The 23,916-nt window shown below is 48.7% G+C and overlaps 1 protein-coding gene across 1 annotated transcript in view; it reads left to right on the forward strand.

Moving 5' to 3' along the window:
• The first annotated feature begins 2,329 nt into the window (after positions 1 to 2,329).
• MBD2 (methyl-CpG binding domain protein 2) overlaps positions 2,330 to 23,916 on the forward strand; it is a 67,362-nt gene continuing 45,775 nt past the window's right edge. The window contains exon 1 of the mRNA XM_083702944.1: positions 2,330 to 3,077. Within this exon, the coding sequence (XP_083559070.1) occupies positions 2,962 to 3,077 (116 nt within the window). The 5' untranslated portion in view covers positions 2,330 to 2,961. The remainder of the gene's footprint in view (positions 3,078 to 23,916) is intronic.

Here is a 23,916-nt window from a genome sequence, read left to right on the forward strand (position 1 = left end):
AGAGTTCACTGGCACGCGGAGATAATTCATTTTTTAAATTGCCTTGCACTTCCTCTCTGACCCTGTGCATAGGGAAGTCACACACTGGTTGACCCAGCTGGGTGGGGCTTTCTCAAACCACTCTGTGTGCCTTTTGCATCAAGCCTTGCGAAAGATTTTCGTCCTGTGTGCCGTGGGGCCATTGGGTAAGGGCTGTAGCTCAGTGGCAGGGCACATCTGTCTTGGTAGCTCAGTGGGTAGGGCATGAGACTCTTAATCTCAGGGTCGTGGGTTCAAGTCCCATGTTGGGCAAAATATTCCTGCATTGCAGGGGGGTCGGACCAGATGACCCTTGGTATCCCTTCCACCTCCACAATTCTATGCTATGCATGCAAAGGGTCCCAGGTCCAGTCCCTAGCCTAGCACCGTAGGGCTGGCATTGTCCCCAACCTGGTACCCTGGAAAACCACTGCAAGACAGTGAGTTACGTCGACTGATTCGGTATAAGGCAGTTTCCTATTCTGGCACCTGCTTGCTCACCAGAAAGCCTTACGTTCAAATAATAAACAACCTGAGGTCTTGCATGTTTATGCTCAAGTAGCTTTCACGGCAGCCTTAAAGCATTTGCAATGAGGGCAAGCCTTGCAGCCGAAGTAACTTTGCTCTTGTTTCTGTTTTGCATTCGCGGTATGGCAAATAAACCTCACTGATGCTGTTTTAAGCCTCAGAAGGGCGAAGATGCCCAGTTCTCTCTTGTAGGCATCTACACGTGGCTGGCACAGAAGGAAGCCTCTCCCCTCTCCCCGCCTTGGCTCTTCCACGTAGGCAACGCCTAAGATTTGAACCCGCTCCGCGTCCGCGTCTCCTCCGCGCCCAACTGCAGGCTCAGAGAACCCGGCGGGCTCCGCCCAGGCAGACAATTCCCCGTTTCTAAAATTAAAGATGTCCGGAATCCGGACGGCTCGTTTTCCCGAAAGTTCCCGCTCTCGGAGATGCACGACCTCGCCCACAATTTCCGGTGTGTGATGGATCTGTTCAGGAGCCAGGGGGGACGGCGCTCTGCACATGCTCAGAAGTATTGCCTGAAAGTTAGAACTCTTTCTGTCCTCGAACCTCGCTAGTAAACCTAGAGTTTTGGAAACTGGAGCGCCTCAATAGCTGTGTATTTGTGTGTGTGTGGAAATCCACTTTACAAAAGTATGCAGACGTCCCATATGGGGATCGAACCTGCAACTTTGGCGTTATCAGCACCACGCTCTAACTAACAGGGGGTTGGACTAGATGATCCTCAGGGTCCCTTCCAATTCTGTGATTCTATACACTTGCTCAGAAGCGCTGCCTAAAAGTTTAAACTTTTATGGAGGAAGCTCTCGACCAGATGTATGGGATCTGTGCCTCTCCGTTTGCCAGAAAGCTCTCAAAAATGTTAAATGTCTTTATCCGAGAAAACCCCCACTTTTTAAGTCCAGATGTGTGGGATTTGGAGCTCCTCACTTTGCACATGTTCAGAAGCGCTTCCTATAAATTGAAACTCTTTTTTCGGAGTAAGCCCTTACCCTATACTGAGGGATCTAGCCCTTCGCGGTAGCCACTGGGAAGGTCATTCTGCACATGCTCAAGGGCGCTCTCTAAAATAGTAAACTCAGCAAAAGCCCTCGGCTCCAGATTCCAAATGTGCGGGAACTGGAGCACCGGGCTACAATCCTAAACTAGCTCCTTTGGAAAGTAGAGACACTTACCTAGGAGTAAAGCTCCATTGGAAACAGCGAAGTCTTACAGCACATATATCAATATTCTTTTATTGAATATAGTTACATTTTGTATCACGCGCGCTTTCAGAACTGCAAGTGGCTTTGAGACATTTTTGCAGCGCGACACGAATAAATGCAACTAATGATAACAATAATACGAAACCATCGCAGTTCGATCCCGCGTTTCCCTCCAGCTCCCATGGTCCTCCCCCTGCTCACTTCATCCTCACGACAACCCTGCGGGGTAGGTCGGGCTGACGAGCAGCGACTGTCCCCGGGCCAGCCCCGTGAGCGGGGAATCGATCTCTCTTCTCCCAGGTCAGAGTCATAGAGAACCCTAGAGACCACGAGGGTCATCTAGTCCAACCCCGTGCCGTGCAGGACTACACTAACCACTGCACCGCACCGCCCTCTAACACACACTAGTCCCGCCCTCTAACAACCGGGGGACCCTGTGCCCCACTAGACGTCGACGTTAACCATTGGTCGCGCTGGCCGGCGCTGATGGGAGTTGGAGGAGCCTACCAAGATATGGGGAGGGGGGGGTGTTAGAGACGCAGCCCGGCCGCCTCTAGCACTACCTCGGAGGGCGGCGCTGCGCAGCCCATTCGCCTCCTCTGTGCCGTCCGCGGCGAGGGGCGCGCGTAAAGTTGGAGCGCGGAGGGCAGGGGAGGCGGTCTTCCGGGCCGAGCCGGGTGCATGTGCCCGGCTGGCTCGTCTGGGGGGCGGGCGCTTGGCTGGCTGGCTGGCGTGCCGCCCCCCTCCCCTCCCCGCCTCCTTTGGCTGCGCCGCGCGGGCTCTATGACCCCGAGGTTCCGAGCGCCGATGACACGGATTCCGAGGCTCAGTTACGGAAGCAGCAGCAAGAGGAGGCGGAGAGGCAGGCGCTCCCGCGGCCGCCGCCGTCGCCGCCACCGGGCAAGAGGAGAGCGCTGCGCGCGCAGCAGCCCCAACTCTGCCTCCCAGCTCTGGCCGACGGAGTTCAGCGGCGCAGGAGGAGCAGGCGCGGAGCGTCGCCGCCGCTGCCGCTGGACAGGAGCCTCGACGGGCGGCCGCTGAGCGGGTCTCTCCGGCGCCCCTCGCCTGCCCAGCCTCCGGCCGGCCGGCCTCCTCTGCCGGCCAAGGGGCCGCCGCACGAGCCGGCCAGGCAGCCGGACAGCAGGCCTCGCTTGCTCCGGAGCAACTCTCTTCTTGGGCTCCGTCGGAGGGGCGCCGCCGCCGAGCCCCGCGCATGGAGAAGCGGGGGAAGCGGGTGGACTGCCCGGCGCTGCCTCCCGGGTGGAAGAAGGAGGAGGTCATCCGGAAATCGGGGCTCAGCGCCGGCAAGAGCGATGTCTACTATTTCAGGTAAAGCCTCTCCATCGGAAGCGCCAGCCGCCCAGCTCGAGTCAGGGCGTGACCCCAGAGGCGGTTTCGTCATGGCCGGGTTCAAAACTCGCAGCAGGAGAAGCGCCGCCGCCCTCTGAGCATGTGCAGAGTGAGGGGCTCCCGGGGAGTTAGAGGGTTCGGCACGCCGCGCTTGGGAGTGGCGCTGAAGAGGGCAGGAGGAGTCGTGGCTTTCTGGCAGCGCCTCCTGAGCATGTGCAGAGTGAGGGGCTTCCCTCCTCAGGTGTTCTAGATTCTACACGCAGGATATTAGGATAGAAAAGGGCGCAACTTTCAGGCGGTTCCCCTGAACGTAGTAGACTAAGTTACTCTCCTGCCTCCCACGTTTCTAGGGAGCTCCAGGTTCCACGTGTCTTAAGTTTGAGGAGTGATTCCCACCCTTTGTGATGGGAAGTTGTAACTTTCTCAGGAATTGGCAACCTGACGCATTTAGTTTTTGAAACAAAGTCTGGTCTGCGTAACTTTGAGTGGCTTTGGGAGATGAACCAATCTGTGTGTTGGTGGCATTCTCTTTTCCTCTTTCCTCCCATTTGCTTCCTTGCGGATGAGTTTGACCAAACTGTGGGAGGCAGTGGAAGACAGGAGTGCCTGGTGCGCTCTGGTCCATGGGGTCACGAAGAGTCGGACACGACTAAACGACTAAACAACAACAACAACCATTCCAATAAGGCTTCTTTCCCTCTCTTATTTTCTATCAGTGTCACTGAACTCACAAAAGGGACTGCTGACTGGTGGAGCCAGGCTAGGCTCTAAACCGGCCTTATGCGGCCTCTGGTGGCCCCTACTTTGTATACTTTGCTTCTCTGCTCTCTTGGCCTCCCTTTCTAGGGTTCGGAGCAGCAGTTCAGCCTCGGTGCAACCCTGTGGAGGTATGATAAAACTTCTGCCTGCAGTTTCGCTTGCAAGGGAAAGAGAACTTTTTTCTCAAAGTTTCTAGGTAGGAAAAACATGCCTCGCTTCAACAGTAATATCTTTTCTTCCCCCTTTCTCCCCCTTCCGGCTTTGTGCAACACATGCATATCCATAACTGCCAGGCGGAAAGCCCGGATCCTGCAGCCTGGCCAGTTGGAAGGGTTCGGTTTGTTTGGCAAGATCCGTTTACGTCCTCCAGACTGCTGCCTGGAAGAGTGACCCCCCCCCCGAAAGCAAAGAAGTCTGCTTTCTCTGCCCTGCCCTGGGTGTGTCTGGACAGCAGGGGCGTAGCCAACTTACTGCTTTTGAGATGTTACAGACTACAACGCCCACCACTCCTGGCCACTGGCCGCACTAGCTGGGCAAGATGGGAGCTGTAGTCCAAAACATCTGGAGGGCATCACATTCCAACATCTATTGTATGGAGTGACATTGTCAGGGCTGGAGTCAGGCGTAGGTCAGCAACAAAAACAACAAATTGCCCGAGGCCAGTGCCTAGTGCTCTCAGCAACTCTTTCTAGGAGGTCTTGTCCCAATTAAGCATTTGCGAGGACTGAAGGTCCCGGCCTTCCCAGGGCCCACTAGGACTCCTCCTCTGCAGGGTATTTCCCGCACTATCTCAGGCTCCGCCTGCGCACAACCTCCCTCTACTCTGTTTGTTTCATTTCTCCAAGAGACCTGGGGGGAGGGAGCTGGTCACAGCAGCAGCAGCAGACTCCCTGGCTTCTTCAGCAGCCTGTCATCTCTGCTGCTTGCTCCCGCTCCTCTCCAGCCTCTGCTTCTGCCTTGGATTCCGGACTGCTCTCTGCCACAGCCTCTTCCTGCTCACTAAACCCTGTTCCCTCTTCAGCTTCCGACACCATCTCCTCCCAGTCTGCTCCCTCTTCTTCCTCTTGACCAGTGGCAGAGGAAGGGGGATGCGGAGGGTGCAGACCGCCCTGGGTGTCATCACGGGTGTGTGTGTATGTGACAAAACAACAAAAATATGAGGGTTTTTTTTTTAAAAAAAATGGGCTCACAAAACTTAACAAAACATGGCTGGCACTGGGTGCCACACCTCGAGGGCCGGCACTTACCACGGGGCCTGCAGCGTGCCCGACCCACGCGTCTCTCCTGGGAGTGGCTTGGGCGCCTGCAGGCTCTGCGCTGCCTGAAACGGCAGTGTGGGGCTTGTTTCTACAGCTGGGGGGAGGTGGTAGAGAGGCTCCACGCAGTGTCCCTCGCCCCCATGCGCGGCTCGCCCAGCTCCCGGCTGCAGGACACGTGCACCGCACCCGGCACCTGAGCGGCTAGTTACACTGCTGCTCTTGACTACTCATTGTCGTCCCACCACTAGTCCCCTGAGTCTTCTTCCCCGGGAGTTCCCCGGCTGGTGCCTCCTATCACCCCTCTGTGTCCATCCAGCCCTTGACAGACATTTACAGTGGTACCTCTGGATGCGAACGGGATCCGTTCCGGAGCCCCGTTCGCATCCTGAAGCGAACGCAACCCGGGTCCACGCATCATTTTGAGTGTCTGTGCATGCGCGAGAATTGCACTTTGTGAGATATTATATGTTGAATTGTGTTTGAAATAGAAGTTACATGGTCAAAAACAGCCTGTTACGTTGTGCGTCTTGTTACCAGGGTTGAGGGCTTTGGCATGTGTCTCACAATACTGACCCCTGGCACCGGCCCAGGCGTCAGGCGCATTTTGCAACCAAGTGAAGATGTTTTTTCTTCAGGTTTGGCGCCTGGCATCTGCACCATCTGGCTGGCGTGCAGAGAAATCTCTGGAGATTTCTTGTCGCTTTTTTTTTTAAATGTTTCAATGTGTTGTAAACCGCTTTGAGATGTTTTCCCCCTTTAAAAAGAAAGTGGTATAGAAAAGAAAGGAAGAATAAGAATGATCAATTTCACTGCAAAAAAAAAGGTGACTAGACAATCTGTTGTACTGACTGTAAAAAAAGAGAAAAGGTAAAGGTAAAGGACCCCTGGACAGTTAAAAGGTAAAGGTCTTTTCGTGGTCCAGTCGTCACCGACTCTGGGGTTGCGGCGCTCATCTCGCTTTATTGGCCGAGGGAGACGGCGTACAGCTTCCGGGTCATGTGGCCAGCATGACTAAGCCGCTTCTGATGAACCAGAGCAGCGCACGGAAACTCTGTTTACCTTCCCTCCGGAGTAGTACCCATTTATCTACTTGCACTTTGATGTGCTTTCAAACTGCTAGGTGGGCAGGAGCTGGGACCGAGCAACGGGAGCTCACCCCGTCGCGGGGATTCAAACCGCCGACCTTCTGATCAGCAAATCCTAGGCTCCGTGGTTTAACCCACAGCACCACCCGCGTACCTTCCTGGACAGTTAAATCCAGTCAAAGGTGACTCTTGGGTTGTGGCATGACTAAACCACTAGCATGACTAAACTGCTTCTGGCGCAACGGAACACTGTGACGGAAACCAGAGTGCATGGAAACGCCATTTACCTTCCTGCCGCAGTGGAACCTATTTATCTACTTGCACTGGTGTGCTTTCGAACTGCTAGGTTAGCTTGGACAGAGCAATGGGAGCTCGCCCAGTTGCGGGGATTTGAACTGCCGGCCTTTCATTTGGCAAGCCCAAGAGGCTCAGTGGTTTAGACCACAGTGCCACCCGTGTCCCAATATGTGGTGACTGTAACCTAGGTTTAAGGTGCTGTTTGGTGATCAGCTTATATAGCTGAGCTTCTTACACTGCTACAGAAACACATCTGCCTGCCCAGTGCAAAAGGACAACTTAGGATGTGGCGTTCCAAGAGTAGTGATACCTACTTATGTATTCCCCGGTTGTGGAGGGCAAAGGGCTTCTTGCTCATGTCCAATTCTGCACCTCAAAACAGCGAGTACCTTGCATCCTGGTACCTTGCAGCTTTACCCACTCAGCCTGCTGTCCCAGGCAGGGACACAAGGGGCATTGGTGGCCACCAGCTCGCATGGTTTTAAAAGCAGGTTAGATCAAAGCTATCAGTGGCTACTAGCCACAATGTCCATCTGACTGGCCCCAGTGAGAACAGGATGCTGGGCCAGATGTTCCTTTGGCCTGATCCACCAGGGCTTTTCTTAAGTCCTTAGGTTAAGCTGGCACAGTCCAGTTTGGGGCAGCGGCGTCGCATTTGGAGCTGTCCTCTTCAGGCCTGGCAAAAGCAGGCAGCCTAACTGCTCTCATTTCCTTCAGGGTCAGAGAGAATGACTCCTGTGCTTCTGTGACCCCCCCCCCCCGGTGGCTTCTACGGGCCAGACAGAGACTGGGCAGGCTGTTCCCCCATTTATACTGCCAGCTGGGAAAATGCCCCTAGAGACCATCTCCCTTGGAGCAGCAGGATTTTGACTTTCCTTGAATCTTCTTCCCCTTCCTGTAAGTCACCAGGTGACTTTCATAACCATTCCTGCCACACCCTTTTCTTACTTCTGCTGCTGCAGCAACTTTTCCCTTCTTTTCTGCTACTGTTATGCCTGTTGTTTCTACTACTGCTACTACTTGTTACAGCTGCTGCATCATCGGCCTGCATTATGTTTTAAAAACTTTTTAAAAAGTAATAATAATAATAATAATAATAAAGTCATACCTCGGGTTGAATGCGCTTCAGGTTGAGCGTGTTCGAGTTGCACTCCGTGGCAACCCGGAAGTAACGGAGCGCGTTACTTCCGGGTTTTGCCGCTTGCGCATGCGCAGACGCTCAAAATGATGTCACGCCCATGCACAGAAGCAGCAGAAAACGACGCGTGTGTGCACAGACGTGCTGTAACTAGTTACATTTGCTTTTAGATGCGAATGGGGCTCCGGAACGGATCGCCGTTCGTATCTAGAGGTACCACTGTAATAATAATAATATTGAGGCTGTGAGTTTTTAAGCACCATGCTACAGAGCTTCATGTAACTCTTTTTTGAAGGAAGGTCTTGGGGATTTGGTGGGGAGGAGATGCTTTAACCCAGGCATAGGCAAACTCGGCCCTCCAGATGTTTTGGGACTACAATTCCCATCATCCCTAACCACTGGTCTTGTTAGCTAGGGATGATGGGAATTGTAGTCCCAAAACATCTGGAGGGCCGAGTTTGCCTATGCCTGCTTTAACCCTTGTCAGTTGTCCTTTCATCTCTCCATTCCCCAGTTACTTTTTCTCCAAATAGGGAAAAATAAAGTGGTAGCGCTCCCCCCCCCATGGGAGGAAAAGCTTATGATGGGGGCATGGGGGTGCCTAATATTTAGAGCAGGGGTTGGGAATTGTTCATCCGTAAGCCAGAGGCAGCCTATGGTTGTTTGGGGTCCAGCCTGTGATGTCTCCTTCAGCCCCTATATAAAAAAGGTCACATGCAAATCGAGCCTTTCCCACACTAACTGCTACACAGTGGGGATTTTCTGCCGGAAGGGAAAAGGGGAGACACAGCATTGGGGAGGGGAGAGAAAATGGGTGACCCACCACCAGCTCCATCCTGACCCGCTGCTGGCTTCTGCCCTACCTCTTGGAAGGTCTTGTCTCTCTACATTTCCCCCCCTGAAATATTATTTTTTTTAAATGACTAACTCCGTGTAACATCCAGTTTGACCTGAATGCAGGGAATGTGCAGGAGTATTGTAAGCAGATGGCCAACGATGGTCTACTCCAGAGTTGGAGAACAGTTTTCTAGCCACAGGCTGCTCCCTCTGGTAGAAACATCAATTATATTATTCCCATATTGCACCAATTACCTTACAGTGGTACCTCGGGTTACATATGCTTCAGGTTACAGACTCCACTAACCCAGAAATAGTTCTTCAGGTCAAGAACTTTGCTACAGGATGAGAACAGAAATCGTGTAGTGGCGGCGCGGCAGCAGGAGGAGGCCCCATTAGCTAAAGTGGTGCTTCAGGTTAAGAACAGTTTCAGGTTAAGTATGGACCTCCAGAATGAATTAAGTACTTAACCTGAGGTACCACTGTATTCCCATTTTACACCAAGAGAAAATGACTTACCAGAGGTCACCCGAGGAATCAGTGGTGAAGGCGAAACCTGAACTCAGGCCACCAAATTGAAGTCCATTTCTTGCTGTCTCTCTTGTTCCCCATTGTCCAGCAGGGGTAGGGAACCTCAGGTCCGGTGGGTAGCCCAGAAAGCATCCCTCCAGGTGTCCCTATTTGGGAGTTTCCGCAGGCCACGCCCCTCACCTTCCTTGCTCCACACCTTCCTTGAGTGTTTTGGGCAGACTGAGATGCATCTCTGATACTGACTTTTGCTTGCTTGCTTGCTTGGATGGAGAAGTGTGTGTGTGTGTGTGTGTGTGTGTGTGTGTGAGAGAGAGAGAGAGAGAGAGAGAGAGAGAGAGAGAGAGCATGCATAGAAACTAGCCAAAAACATGCAAATGGAGCATTTACTCCCAGTGCTCTGCCAAGAACTGTTCTTTGCTCCGCAGGAGGGACTGTGGTCTACCACTGCTGTACAGTTAGGAAAAGGGGAATGCTTTAATAGGATTCCCCCCAGCCAAAGTTGTTCTGAAATTCTTTCTTTTCCTTGGTGTAAGCACTAAGCTTATTAGCTGGTTCTGTGTGTTAAACCCCTCCCCCCCCCGCTTTGGGCTTTTGCAAATTTTTGTGGAGTTTATGGCATGCACCTTGGGCTTCATCTTAGCACACCAGGGTTTTCTGCTGCTGCTGCTGCTTTGGTTTTTATTTACTGATTAAAATGCTTAGTTGCTTTATCCTTGAAAAAGGCGGCGACTTACAAAATCGGCCATACTCTCTTGCCTTGCAACCAACCCAGCTCCAACCCTTCCTTGAATTGCAGGGGGCTGGATATAGACAAACCCTGGTGTCGTTGCCAACTCTACAATTTGCAATTTGTGTGCTGTGTCTTAGATTGTAAGTCTGAGGTCAGGAACCATCCAAATACCAGGTTTTTTTTGCAAGCCATTCCAAGAGTCTTGCAATTTGAAACTGGTATTGCTGTTAGTATAAAGGTAAAGGGACCCCTGACCATTAGGTCCAGTCGTGACCGACTCTGGGGTTCCACGCTCATCTCGCTCTATAGGCCGAGGGAGCCAGCGTTTGTCTGCAGACAGCTTCCAGGTCATGTGGCCAGCATGATTAATCCACTTCTGGTGAGCCAGAGCAGCACACGGAAATGCCGTTTACCTTCCCGCCGGAGTGGTACCTATTTACCTACTTGCACTTTGACGTGCTTTCGAACTGCTAGGTTTGCAGGAGCAGGGACCAAGCAACGGGAGCTCACCCCTTCGCGGGGATTCGAACAACCGACCTTCTGATCAGCAAGTTCTAGGCTCTGTGGTTTAACCCACAGCGCCACCCACGTCCCATTGCTATTAGTATATAAAGCCCTTAACAACTTGGGACCATTTACCTACGAGATCACCTTTCCCCACAAGGGCCCTCTTGACTGCCTCAATCGGTGTAATTGGCACTACTGCAAGTGACACATAAAACCCATTCGGCTTTAGTGTGACAGCGCCTGAACTTCGGAACTCCGTGCCTGTTGAGATCAAGCAGGCGCCACCACTGTACTCTTTTTGGTGCCTGCTAAAAACCATTCTTCTTCAGACAAGTCTACCCACGTGCTTAGAAAGTTGAGGTCATTTTAATCTGTTTCAGCATTTTTATTTGGTACGTCTTAAAGTAGGATCGTGAATCCTTCTTGATTTTATTGTTTTGTCTTTTTGTAAACTGCTTTGAAGTGGCTGTTGTTTTTTTTAATACAGTCAGGCAGTGTGTAAATTGTATGATATAAATAAATCCTATAAGTAAACAAACCTAATTTCAGTCTCTGGACTTAAATGGTCTGATGTGTCTGCTCCCCATCCTTAAGACAGCAATGTGTCATTAAATTATTTCAAAGTGTGGCAAGCCAGTCCTGGTTCCCTCTGGCTCAGTCTGGTGAGCTAAATCCAAGATTTCTGCCCTAAAGTACTGCCCAGATGGCACCACTGTCTGGGAATGCAAACTTGTTAGGGCAAAATGCTCTGCCCCCCTCTTCTGAGTCAATTTCACTTCTTTGGTGAGCTGTCCTTACTCATTCATTTTGTTGGTGTTTGAGAATCAGTCTGCACCTATTTATTTATTTATTTGTTTGTTTGCTGGAGGCAATAGTCCATGCTCTTTTGAGGATAGGCGTAAAGGATACACACGACTTAGGCAGCATTAGAACCTCAGATATACAAGCTAGGTGCAAAATGGCTCCTTAAACCAAGGTTGTTTTTGTTTAGTCATTTAGTCGTGTCCAACTCTTCGTGACCCCATGGACCAGAGCACACCAGGCACTCCTGTCTTCCACTGCCTCCCACAGTTTGGTCAAACTCATGCTGGTAGCTTCGAGAACACTGTCCAACCATCTCATCCTCTGTCGTCCCCTTCTCCTTGTGCCCTCCATCTTTCCCAACATTAGGGTCTTTTCCAGGGAGTCTTCTCTTCTCATGAGGTGGCCAAAGTATTGGAGGCTCAGCTTCAGGATCTGTCCTTCCAGTGAGCACTCAGGGCTGATTTCTTTCAGAATGGATAGGTTTGTTCTTCTTGCAGTCCATGGGACTCTCAAGAGTCTCCTCCAGCACCAGAATTCAAAAGCATCAATTCTTCAGCGATCAGCCTTCTTTATGGTCCAGTTCTCACTTCCATACATCACTACTGGGAAAACCATAGCTTTTACTATACGGATCTTTGCTGGCAAGGTGATGTCTCTACTGTCTAGTTGACGTTTTGGGGCAAGGCGGCTCTAAAGTCTAATTTTTCAAAAGATGGACTGACTTTGTTTGATTCTCGGTTAAACATCTGGTTAGTTCAGATGACAACCTTGAACTAGGCTAGGAACTTTGAGAACTTAAAGAAGAAAAGTCCCTTGATCCAGGGACATTTCCCATATATAATGGCCTATTCCTACCTCTTTTAAAGGGTGACATGGATCATTCATAATGTAGGAATGTTCTTCGCAACTGTGAGCAGAGCAGTGGGGTGGGCTAAGTGAAGAAAAGCAACAACAATTAACTGTAAGCCGTTCACTGCTCCTGCTCAGGCTGCAGAAAAAAAATCACATTTTGGTTGCTGAAATTCATTCTGATGGTGCAGATAAAATATAATGGAAGGATTCTGCAGGATGTGGTATAAGTGTGGGAAAACAGTCAAGATCCAAGGATCCCCAGATGGATCTTGGGGCCCTGGCATCTTCTACCTGGTTGCAAGTGGCTAGTAGCCAGGTGCAAAATGCGCCTGGCACCTGGCTAATTTCTAACACTGCACTCAGGAGTGAACATAGATGTTATGCAGACCTCTCTCTGTGCCCTTGCCCTTATGTGACCCACAGACTGACAAACAGCACTTGCAGGAGAGTGGTAGAAAAAAGCATCTGGCAAGAGCTGCTCCTGCATTGCTTTCTGCTGCATGTGTGCAAACGCAATTGGGGTTCTCATCAAGTTCAAAGCGGGCTATGTTAAGATCCAGATTAGCAGCACTAGAAGCAATCTCCGTATCAGGGGTCTCTGTACCCCAAATTCGTTAATCCTGAGCAATTATTTCTGGTTGCTACCCACTAGGATAGGGATATGGGTGGCGCTGTGGTCTAAACCACTGAACCTTGGGCTTGCTGATTGGAAGGTCGGTGGTTCGAATCCCCGCGACAGGGTGAGCTCCCGTTGCTTGGTCCCTGCTCCTGCCAACCTAGCAGTTTGAAAGCACATCAAAGTGCAAGTAGATAAATAGGTACTACTCTGGCAGGAAGGTAAACGGCGTTTCCGTGCGCTGCTCTGGTTTCGCCACCAGCGGCTTAGTCATGCTGGCCACATGACCCAGAAAAACTGTCTGCAGACAAACATCGGCTCCCTTGGTCAGTAAAGCGAGATGAGCACTGCAACCCCAGAGTCGTTTGTGACTGGACTTAATTGTCAGGGATCCTTTACCTTTACCCACTAGGATATATGCAGATGGCTTCAGAGGAGGATCCAGTGGCAGGGAAAGCAAGTCCTGTGAGGAAATATGTAAAGAACTTGGGATATTTACCTTGGAGGGAAAAAATGTTGAGAAGGGGTGATCATGATAACACACTTGAAATACCTGATGGACTGCCTCATCCCTCAGAGGAAGGAGCAAAGACTTGTCTCCTCCGCTGCTCCAGAGGGCAGGATTAACCCTCAGGGGCTGAGTCACATGAGGGTAGGTTATGACTGTACCTTCTGCAAAACGTGTTAATAGTATGAGCAGTTTGGAGATGGAATTGGTTGCCTATAAGAGTACAGTGGTACCTGCGGTTAAGAACTTAATTCGTTCTGGAGGTCCGTTCTTAACCTGAAACTGTTCTTAACCTGAAGCACCACTTTAGCTAATGGGGCCTCCCACTGCTGCCGCGCCGCCGAAGCACAATTTCTGTTCTCATCCTGAAGCAAAGTTCTTAACCTGAGGTAATATTTCTGAGTTAGTGTAGTCTGTAACCTGAAGTGTCTGTAACCTAAAGCGTTTGTAACCTGAGGTACCACTGTAGTGGGCTCTTCCCTCACTGGAGGCCTTCAAGGAGAGCAGGGGGCAGCCATCTGTTTCTGATTTTCTATCTCTGTAGTAGGTGACCTCAAATGTGGGCCTCTATCCCTCTCCACCTGGCCCTTGGGACACTAGACCACACCCATTTCCCAACTAATCTCTTCACCAGCCTGCTTTTGCATGTACTCACACATTGATAAAGCCTCTTGCTTTGTCTGATGAGGGATGGTGTGTGTGGCTTTATATCGTGGCGTACAAAGGTAGAAGTTGCATCTATTGCTCCAGTGGCGTAGCGCAAGGGTGGGGGCCTCAATGCAGCTGTGCACTTCTGTCACTGAGCTTCTCCATGCTAACCAGGAAGTGAACTCTCCAGACAACAGACTCTCCAGCCTCTTCTTGTTTTAAATCTCTGTGTCTGCGATCTCCTGGGTGACTCAGACACCATAAAGCAGTTGAATGTGCAAGCGTACTCCATCTGTTTCGCTCCCTCCCTCTCTCCCACTTGCCCTGGGCACTGGCAACCCACGCTATGCCACTGCATTGCTCCACCCACTTTATGCCTCCCCCCATCATTACATGCCCCCCCTGAAATTTCCTTGTGAGAGAATGCAGCCCTCTGTACTTAAAAAACCATCTTTAGATGCGGCCACAATGGCCAACTATCGCCCAGTCTCAAATCTTCCATTCTTGGGCAAGGTGATTGAACGAGCGGTTGCCGAACAACTCCAGGCACGCCTGGAAGAAGCGGACCATTTGGATCCCTTCCAGTCGGGATTCAGGCCTCATCATGGGACTGAAACTGCCTTGGTCGCAGTGGTTGATGATCTCCGGCGGGCTAGGGACAAAGGTGAGAGCTGTTTCCTAGTTCTGCTGGATCTCTCAGCGGCGTTTGATACCATCGACCATAACATCCTTCTGGACCGTCTTGAGGGGCTGGGAGCTGGGGGCACTGTCCTACAGTGGTTCCGCTCCTTCCTCCTGGGCCGTGTTCAGAAAGTGGTGGTGGGGGATGAGTGTTCAGACCCCTGGGCTCTCACTTGTGGGGTGCCTCAGGGTTCTGTCCTCTCCCCCATGCTTTTCAACATTTACATGCAGCCGCTGGGAGAGATCATCAGGAGGTTTGGGCTGGGTGTTCATCAGTATGCAGATGATACCCAGCTCTACCTCTCTTTTAAATCAGAACCAGTGAGGGCAGTGAAGGTCCTGTGTGAGTGTCTGGAGGCGGTTGGAGGATGGATGGTGGCTAACAGATTGAGGTTGAATCCTGACAAGACAGAAGTACTGTTTCTGGGGGACAGGAGGCGGGCAGGTGTGGAGGATTCCCTGGTCCTGAATGGGGTAACTGTGCCCCTGAAGGACCAGGTGCGCAGCCTGGGAGTCATTTTGGACTCACAGCTGTCCATGGAGGCACAGGTCAAATCTGTGTCCAGGGCAGCTGTTTACCAGCTCCATCTGGTACGTAGGCTGAGACCCTATCTGCCTGCGGACTGTCTTGCCAGAGTGGTGCATGCTCTGGTTATCTCCCGCTTGGACTACTGCAATGCACTCTACGTGGGGCTACCTTTGAAGGTGACTCGGAAACTACAACTAATCCAGAATGCGGCAGCTAGACTGGTGACTGGGAGCAGCCGCCGAGACCATATAACACCGGTCTTGAAAGACCTACATTGGCTCCCAGTATGTTTCCGAGCACAATTCAAAGTGTTGGTGCTGACCTTTAAAGCCCTAAACGGCCTCGGTCCAGTATACCTGAAGGAGCGTCTCCACCCCCATCACTCTGCCCGGACGCTGAGGTCCAGCGCCGAGGGCCTTCTGGCGGTTCCCTCATTGCGGGAAGCAAAGCTACAGGGAACCAGGCAGAGGGCCTTCTCGGTAGTGGCGCCCACCCTGTGGAACGCCCTTCCAGCAGATGTCAAAGCGATAAACAACTACCTGACATTCAGAAGACATCTTAAGGCAGCCCTGTTCAGGGAAGTTTTTAACGTGTGATATTTTATTGTATTTTTGGTTTTTATGGAAGCCGCCCAGAGTGGCTGGGGAGGCCCAGCCAGATGGGCGGGGTATAAATAATAAATTATTATTATTATTATTATTATTATTATTATTACTGAAAAAGATTCCTGCTTCAGCTTTTTTGGAAGTGCAGCCCCAGTCTCATCCATTGCACGATTGTAACCACATGATTGTACTCAACACGAGGGAGAAATTTGTCCTGGGAAGATGGTAGCTTGTTCCTGGACCCCAAGTCCTTCCCCTCTTAGAAATCAGTGGTAACTGCTCAGATTTTCCCCCAATATCCCAGGGCCTTTGTACTTCTTGATTAGAACAACTTGGACGGCAGGGTGAGGTTGACTTTTCTTGCGTACAACGTTTGTTGCAATCGGTCAGTAATTTTTTCCTTCTTAAGTAAAAAGACTAGACAAAATTTCAGGTTTGGGCTTGAAATTTCCTTGTGGGTGCCAGACAACTCCTCTTCAATTTTACTTCTTCCCTGGATCACTTTGTCTGTTGTGGCTGTCACGAGGCCTCATGAAGCACCACTTTCTTCTTGTGTACATTGAAAAACACAGTTGCCAAAAGTGTGCATTGCCCATGCAGTCGGAAGGTGACTGGGACTGGCCACGTGTTGAGTGAGCTGATTCTGTGCAAAGTGTGAAATGGCCCTTTATTCCTTAGGTACCGTCTGTCTGAAATGACAGGCAATCGACAGAGTCAGACACATGCTCTTTTTACCCCGCGGAAGCTCAACTTGGGTGGGGAAGGGAGGAGATAATGCTGTTTGTGTTGCAGAAATGGGTCATGACGCCAGACGTTCTTACAAATTCTGTGTTTGTGGGGGGGGGGGGAGAGGGGGGGAATGGAAAGTGGTTTCACAACCTTAATGGAAGCTCAGCATTAAATAACTGCACTGCGAACTCCCCCTCCCATCTCCCTGTGATGAAAACACGCCCAGGGGTGCTGTCCAGATCTCTTTTATATGGGTGATGTAGCCAAATTTCAGGACTGTGGCCTCCATCTTCTGTAAAGGTGGGGGAAAGGAGGAGACAGAAACCACTTTGTAATTTTAGAGGATGCTATCAGTTCAGTTTCGCTTTATTGCCCAAATTCCTAGGGCTCATAATGAGCTGTAGCCAAAAGGCCATGCTATCACTTTTGTTTACTGTGTGCGGTTCGAGTGCATTTAACAAGCAAAGGCATTTAGCTTCCTCTCTCTCCCTGCTTCGCCCCCCCCTCTCTGGGGAGAAGGAATGTTTCATCTTGCTTGCTCTTTCACAACTGTCAGATTGTTTGAAAAGGCGCCTGTGTTGTGGCTGCCGAACAAGAGGGAGCTAACAAATGTCTGTCCAAATGAAGGAGTAAAAAAAAAGAGAGAGAGAGAAGAAAAGGAGCAGGTCTTTTGTCTCTGAACTATGTCTCACCATCAAAGCTCGCTTTTCTCTCTCTGCATCTCTCCCCCCCCCCCCCCGCCGTTTCTGGGTTACTGCCTTTGTTTGACCCGGGGTGCCACCAGCCGTATGCAAATGTGCTGGCCGGTGATTGGCCAGCGTTGGGCACCCGCTCTCATCTTTGCCCGTGGTGTGTGGCAGGCTGGCGAGAAAGGCTGCTTCGAAATGGGAGACCGGAATGATGTCCTAAGCGTGCAGGGATGCTAACGTGCAGCGGTTGGCATGCTTTGATATTCTTAGCGGTCTGTTTAATGGGGAAGTTGGAGGGGCTGCAGCCCTCTTTGAGTGCAGTGAAATACCGTATTTTTTGCTCTACAAGACGCACCAGACCACAAGACACACCTCGTTTTTGGAGGAGGAAAACAAGAAAAAAAATATTCTGAATCTCAGAAGCCAGAACAGCAAGAGGGATCGCTGCGCAGTGAAAGCAGCAATCCCTCTTGCTGTTCTGGCTTCTGGGATAGCTGCGCAGCCTGCATGCGCTCCATAAGACGCACACACATTTCCCCTTACTTTTTAGGAGGGAAAAAGTGAGTCTTATAGAGCAAAAAATACGGTACTTATTCCCAAATTGCAGCAGGGGATATTGCACTCCCAAGCCTCGCTTCATTTCCCACCACCTTTTGCTTTATTTTCCCTCTTCTTTTTCTGTGTTGAAAAGCCTTGAGCCGTATAAGAGTTCCGGAAAGATCATTTTTTGGTCTTCAACAAACGCCTTGCTTTAGGGTGGACCCGGGCATTAGGAAGGATGCAGGACCTCTGCCACAACCAGTGGTTCCAGTGCTGAGTGGTTTCCATAAAGTCCAGTTCAACTTGCACCATGTCCTCATGTCACTGAGGCTTTTTAGACCTCACGCCCCCCCCCCCAACATTTCCAGTTCACGTATGACGTGCAAGTATTATTATCATTAATTAAATTCAGTGCTTTTCCTCTCAGAGGGATGCAGGGGTACACATACCCCTAAACATTTTGTGAATCTTTGTACTTTTGTCCATTTACTGTATTTTCCCGCATTTGTACTGTAAAATGGTGATTTTCTTGAGTCAAAATGAGAGTACCCCTAAACATTTTCCCCAGAGTGGCTGGGGAAACTCAGCCAGATGGGTGGGGTATAAATAATAAATTACTATTATTATTATTATTGGGGGGGTGCTGATTAAATTTGCATACCTTCCTATACCCGCAGGTCTCAGGGCGGTTTGCAACATAACATCACAAAATACACAATAAAAACAAAAACAGGAACAACCCAATAATCCCTCTATTTTTAAACACATTTTAAAAGGGCATCAGTGAGGTTACTCTGTGGAATGTGCTGGCACACAGTTTGTTTCACCTGAAGAAGCTGCACTGGGTGCCGATAAGCTAAAGCAGGGGTGTCCAACTGGTCGATCGCGATCTACCGGTCGATCGCAGGGTGTCTCTGGTTGATCATGGTCGATTGCAGGGCCCTGACCCCCCCAAAAAGCTCAACACCATTGGCTTATCTTCCAAAAAGTTCAACAACTCTGGCCAATCCAATGGGTATCTAATCCACTGCCAGTTTTTTTTTTTTTTTATAGTGGGAGTAGATTGCAGTCTCTTGGAAGTTGGATGTGCCTGAGCTAAAGGACCAAGTTAACCTGGAAAAGCACTTAACAACTTGGGACCAGAATTCCGGCACAAGGGCTTCTCTCCCTCCTGGCCTGTCTGGGCATTGCACTTGACTGCAGGGCCACGTGGGGATCCATGGGGTGGGCCTCAGGCCCACTGCTGCCACCGAAGCAACCCAGGTAAGGGAGAGAGGAAAACCAGTGGCAAATCTCTCTGGAATGCCTGTGAGTTGGCAAAGCTGCGTCGCCAGGCAAAAAGCACTGCTGTCCCACCTGGTGAAGTGTCGAGGCTTTTCTTTGAGAGGAGGCCCTTTCAGAGCCTCAGGCCCCCAGCTCCATCGTGTAGAAAACAGCAGGGAGTTTTGCCTCAGGTGGCAAAATGTCTTGCGCCGCCCCTGGTTGCCCTGAGCGAGTCAAGGTCTACCAGCTTCATTTACGGGGTTGTTGGTAAAAACACTCCCCTGGGCGCTTTGGAAGAAAGGAAGAAGGGTGGGTGTGGGTGTGGGTGTGTGTAACTTTATTTATTTTCCATTTAATAATATACATTCACATCATTATCATCCATTTTACCTCCCTGGCTCTTTAGAGCCTATCGACTTCCTTCCCTCCCGCCTCATGGCTTTCAAAATTAACTTTGTATCATTGCATTTTGTGCATTTTCCAGTTCTAATTACACTCCTTACAAAATAGCTCAAAATCTAAATAAATATAGAAAGGTAGAAAATTTCTCATTACAAGTCTGCTAATGATGTTAATGGTTTACAATAATCTTCCAGATATCATAAAAATTTACTCCAACCCTTTTGGAATACTTGATCATGCTGGTTTCAGATTTTTTCTGTCAGCTTTGCCAGTTCTGCAAAGTCCACCATCTTCATCTGCCACTCTTCTTTCGATGGTACTTCTTGTTGTTTCCATTTTTGGGTTAAGAGAATTCTTGCTGCAGTTGTTGCACACATAAACAGTCTTTTATCTTCCCTTGGTATCTCTTCACCCACTATATACCCAGTAAAAAGGCTTCTGTTTTCTTAACAAAAGTATTTTTAAGCATTTTCTTTAACTCATTATATAGCATTTCCCAGAAAGCCTTTACCTTTTCACAAGTCCACCGCATGTGACAGAAGATACTTCCCAGAAAGGAACTAGATTTAATTGGGCAAATAAATATATATATCCTGCTCTTCCCCTCTGCCTTTGAGGAGCACAGTTGCATTGTAGTTTCACCCCCTTCATGTCCCCCCAATGGTCTCCCATCCCCAAGCTGCTCAGGCCCAGTCTGTTTTGCTTTCTATTCGACAAAATGTGTGTGCCATTTGATTGTAATAAAACCTCCAACAGTTTACAAAAAAAGCTAAAACTGCTACCTTGGTGGAACCTGCAAGCACAAGAGCTTGGTCTTCTATTTCCTTGCTTATGTGCAAATTATTTGGAACAGAGATTCCAGCTTGCTGACCTTTATTATTTTTGTTCTCAGCAACAGCCTTGCACAATAGACCACAGTTATGCCCATTTCAGAGATAGGAAGCTGAGGCTGAGCTGAGAGGCTGTGACTTGCCCGAGACTGCAGAAAAGATTGCAAGGCGGATGTAAGTCTGTAGCGTTCAGGGCCACACAAACTCAAAAGAAAACAATGCAAGTTTGGTTCTGGTGCTGATACAGCTCTCCCCAGTCTCCCGACTATGCTTAGGATATTGTCTTCCCTGAAATGGGGAGAAGGCAAGTGAAATGGAGGAAGAGGTTTTCAAAACTCTTCAGTTATGAAGGAAATCTTACACAAGTCCAATAGATACAAGGCAAGTTCACAGTATTATTAGTGTGTTGCAATCTGGACTCATCTGCATTTTGTAATTATTTCTTTTAGGCTTGCAGTACATACTTTCCCCATTAATATCACATATGAGTTCGTCGTGTGGATGTGTGTATTAGGCTGTGTACCTGATACATCCCTAAGGCCATGTAGCACAGGAGAAATGGATTTTCCCAGCCTTCAGATATGAAAGGCTGATTAAGTTTACAATACCCAAAAGTTGGCTTATCGAAGCCAATGATCTTGATGGTTATTAAAATGTGCAATACTGCTATACGAAAAGGATCTGGGTAGATCTTAGTGCTATAAATATGTGGTGTTCATAGTGCTGAGAGCTTTACTCATTTGCCTAATCAGTGAAAACATTAGTTGATGGGGCCAATTTTTAGTGTGTAAGAGGTTTCCCTTCATATCTATTTTTGTTTGAAGTGTGTTGCAAGAATATAAAGTGTGTTGCAAGACACATATATATGGTATATGGCCTGTCACTGCCTTCCAGTTCATCATCATTAATTAATTCCACGAAAAGGAGGAAGACTGAGCCAGTAAAACGTCTTTAGAGAGCAAGACACACATTGCAACTCGCTGGTAGTTAGAAAAGACAAAGGCAGAGTTGGGAGTTGTGTGTGAATCTCAAAGTGGGAAGCTGCAGGCTTCAGGCTGGGAGAGACAGAAGCCAAGGCTGCAGCTATGAGAGAAGCACGACCCTCTTGGGGTATTAATGCTGTGAGCCCCTCCATTGTAGGTTTGGGCTGCATATATGTGTAAGTTAAACTCATATCCTAAAGACACTGCAGTCTCCGTTGCCCCTCATTCCGAGGAAAACGAACCCTGGGTAAGAGCCTGGAAGAGGCAACAATACCCTTTTGTGATTTTATCTTGTGAAGCGTGGGTATAGGGCGGTATATAATTGTAATAAATAATAATAATAACATAATAACAACTCAGGTCCAACCTACACAAGCTGCAATATGTAGTTAATATCAATAGCCTACCTGAGAGGGCTACTGTGAGAATAACTGGAGATATAAGAAAATCACTTTGAGCGCTCAAGAATTGCACTACAAATCTCAGGACCAGAGGGCTAGATGTGGCCCTTGGGTTTCTTCCTAGGCCACGCCTTCTCTGTAAGCCACACCCCTCTCCCCAGACCACACCCCTTTCCACTCCCACTCCTTGAGTGCTTCTGCCTGACTGAAGAATGGAGGATTGCGTGTACGCACATACACCTGAACTACGTGACTTCAAGGTTTAGCACATTCATGTGACTGCAGTCTGTTTTCACTATTTTTTATACTGAATATTAAATTATTGTAACTTGCCCTGGGACTTGCTGCTAAAGGGTGGGTCATCATAATAAAAATTATAGACTGAATTTGAAACATCAACAATACTCTGTTGCTTGGGAGTAAGAAGGTTGGCGATTTGAATCCCCGTGACGGGGTGAGCTCCCCTTGCTCGATCCCAGCTCCTGCCAACCTAGCAGTTTGAAAGCACGTCAAAGTGCAAGTAGATAAATAGGTACCGCTCCAGCGGGAAGGTAAACGGCATTTCCGTGCACTGCTCTGGTTCACCAGAAGCGGCTTAGTCATGCTGGCCACATGACCCGGAAGCTGTACGCCGGCTCCCTTGGCCAATAAAGCAAGATAGCACCGCAACCCCAGAGTCGTCCACAACTGGACTTAACAGTCAGGGGTCCCTTTACCTTTACCTTTGAGTAAACATGACAGGATTGCATTGTAATACTGCCACCCTGTATGCACTTACTGAGGAGTAAATCTGATGACGTTGGGTGGATCTTACTTCAAACTGAACCTGCAAAGGTTTGCACTTTGAGATCACCACTTCAAACGAGCTTTCTAGGGATTAAGGGTTGTTTTACTTCTGAGTAAATGTGTTTAGGAGTCCCACAGCAAGCTGATTTGAGAAACGGCTGCTGAGCAGATACTTAGTGTTCTTCAGTAAGGTTGAACATTTCCCACACGGGAAATTAAATCTTTCCTTACTAGGGAAAATATCGGTAATAAAGATGAACATATTTACCAAGTGTCAGGGAACTGCCATCGGAAAGGCAGGCGGTGGAAGGGCTCTCAGACGCTAAGAGAGACTCAGCAGCAGAGGAAGGTACCAGCAGGGGGAGGGAAAGAGCTCAGAGAGAAAGTGGGTCGGAGGGAGGGCTCCGAGAGACTGCCAGTGAAAACAGTGGAGAAGTCTCAGGACCCCCCATAGGTACACCCACTCCTCGCCGGAAACTGTCTCGCCGAGAATCCCGAAGACGTGTTTCCGTTAAGGAACCTTTATGTTGGAGCAGATTCCACAAACGCCCACTGTCAGATTCTGCTAGCGATTGAGGGAGTCATGTCGAAGGGGGCTCCGCTTAAGGCAGAGTTTGAGAACCATGCACAAGCTCTGAGGGACTAAGCTTTAACGCACAAGCAGCTCATCATCCCATCACACCAAGGATGATGTTTTTATTTCAAAGTATCCCAATACTAGGAGGAGATAAATGTTTTAATAACTGGAAAAGAGATTTGGCTAAATTCGTATGGTCAGGGAAAAAGCCACGAATAAAACACAAAATAATGATAGATAAGAAGGAGAGAGGAGGATTTGGTCTCCCAGATGTGGAGTTATATCACGATGCGGTGGGTCTGACCTGGCTAAAGGAATGGATCAAATCAGCTGACTCGGATGTATTGGATTTAGAGGGAGTAGAGACGAGATTTGGATGGCATGCCTATCTAATAGATGAAAAAGTGAGAGTACATAAAGGCTTCCTAGGGCATATAATCAGAAAATCTATATATAAAATATGGGAGAAATATAAAAGACTCCTAGAACCGAAAACTCCCTGGTGGGCATCGCCAGCAGAAATTGTCGCAGTGAAAAAATTAAATATGAAAGAAAATTGGGCTACCTATAAAACTGTATTAAAGGAAGAAAACGGAGAATTGGAATTAAAGGATTACACAGAAATTAAAGCTCATATTAGTGATTGGTTCCAATATATTCAAATTAAGTATAGATTAGCGAAAGACAAAAAGTTAGGATTTGAAAAAGAAATATCAAAATTCGATAAATACTTAATACAAGAAAAATAAAAAAGTATATCTAAATTGTATAATCTGATTTTAGAGTGGGAAACAAAGGATGAATTGGTTAAATCATCAATGATTAAATGGGCGCAAGATATTGGGAAAAATATTATGTTTGAACAATGGGAAAAATTGTGGAAAGAAGATATGAAATTCACTATGTGTTATATACTGAAAGAAAATTACCTTAAAATGCAACATAGATGGTATTTAACACCTGAAAGAATAGCAAAAATGAATAAAAATTGTAGCGATGTCTGCTGGTGATGCAACACGGGAAAAGGTACTATGATACATATATGGTAGAATTGTTTAAACATCAAACAATTTTGGGAAATAATATATAATGAAATGAAAAAAATGTTTAGATACTCATTTAGGAAAACACCAGAAGGTTTTCTATTGGGAGTAGTACCAGGAAGCCTAAAGGAAGAAGATAAGACCTTATATTTATACGCAACAGTAGCAACAAGGCTATTGATTGCGAAA

Source organism: Podarcis gaigeae, assembly GCF_964106915.1.
Source record: "Podarcis gaigeae genome assembly, chromosome: 11".
In the NCBI taxonomy this organism is placed as follows: Eukaryota; Metazoa; Chordata; class Lepidosauria; order Squamata; family Lacertidae; genus Podarcis; species Podarcis gaigeae.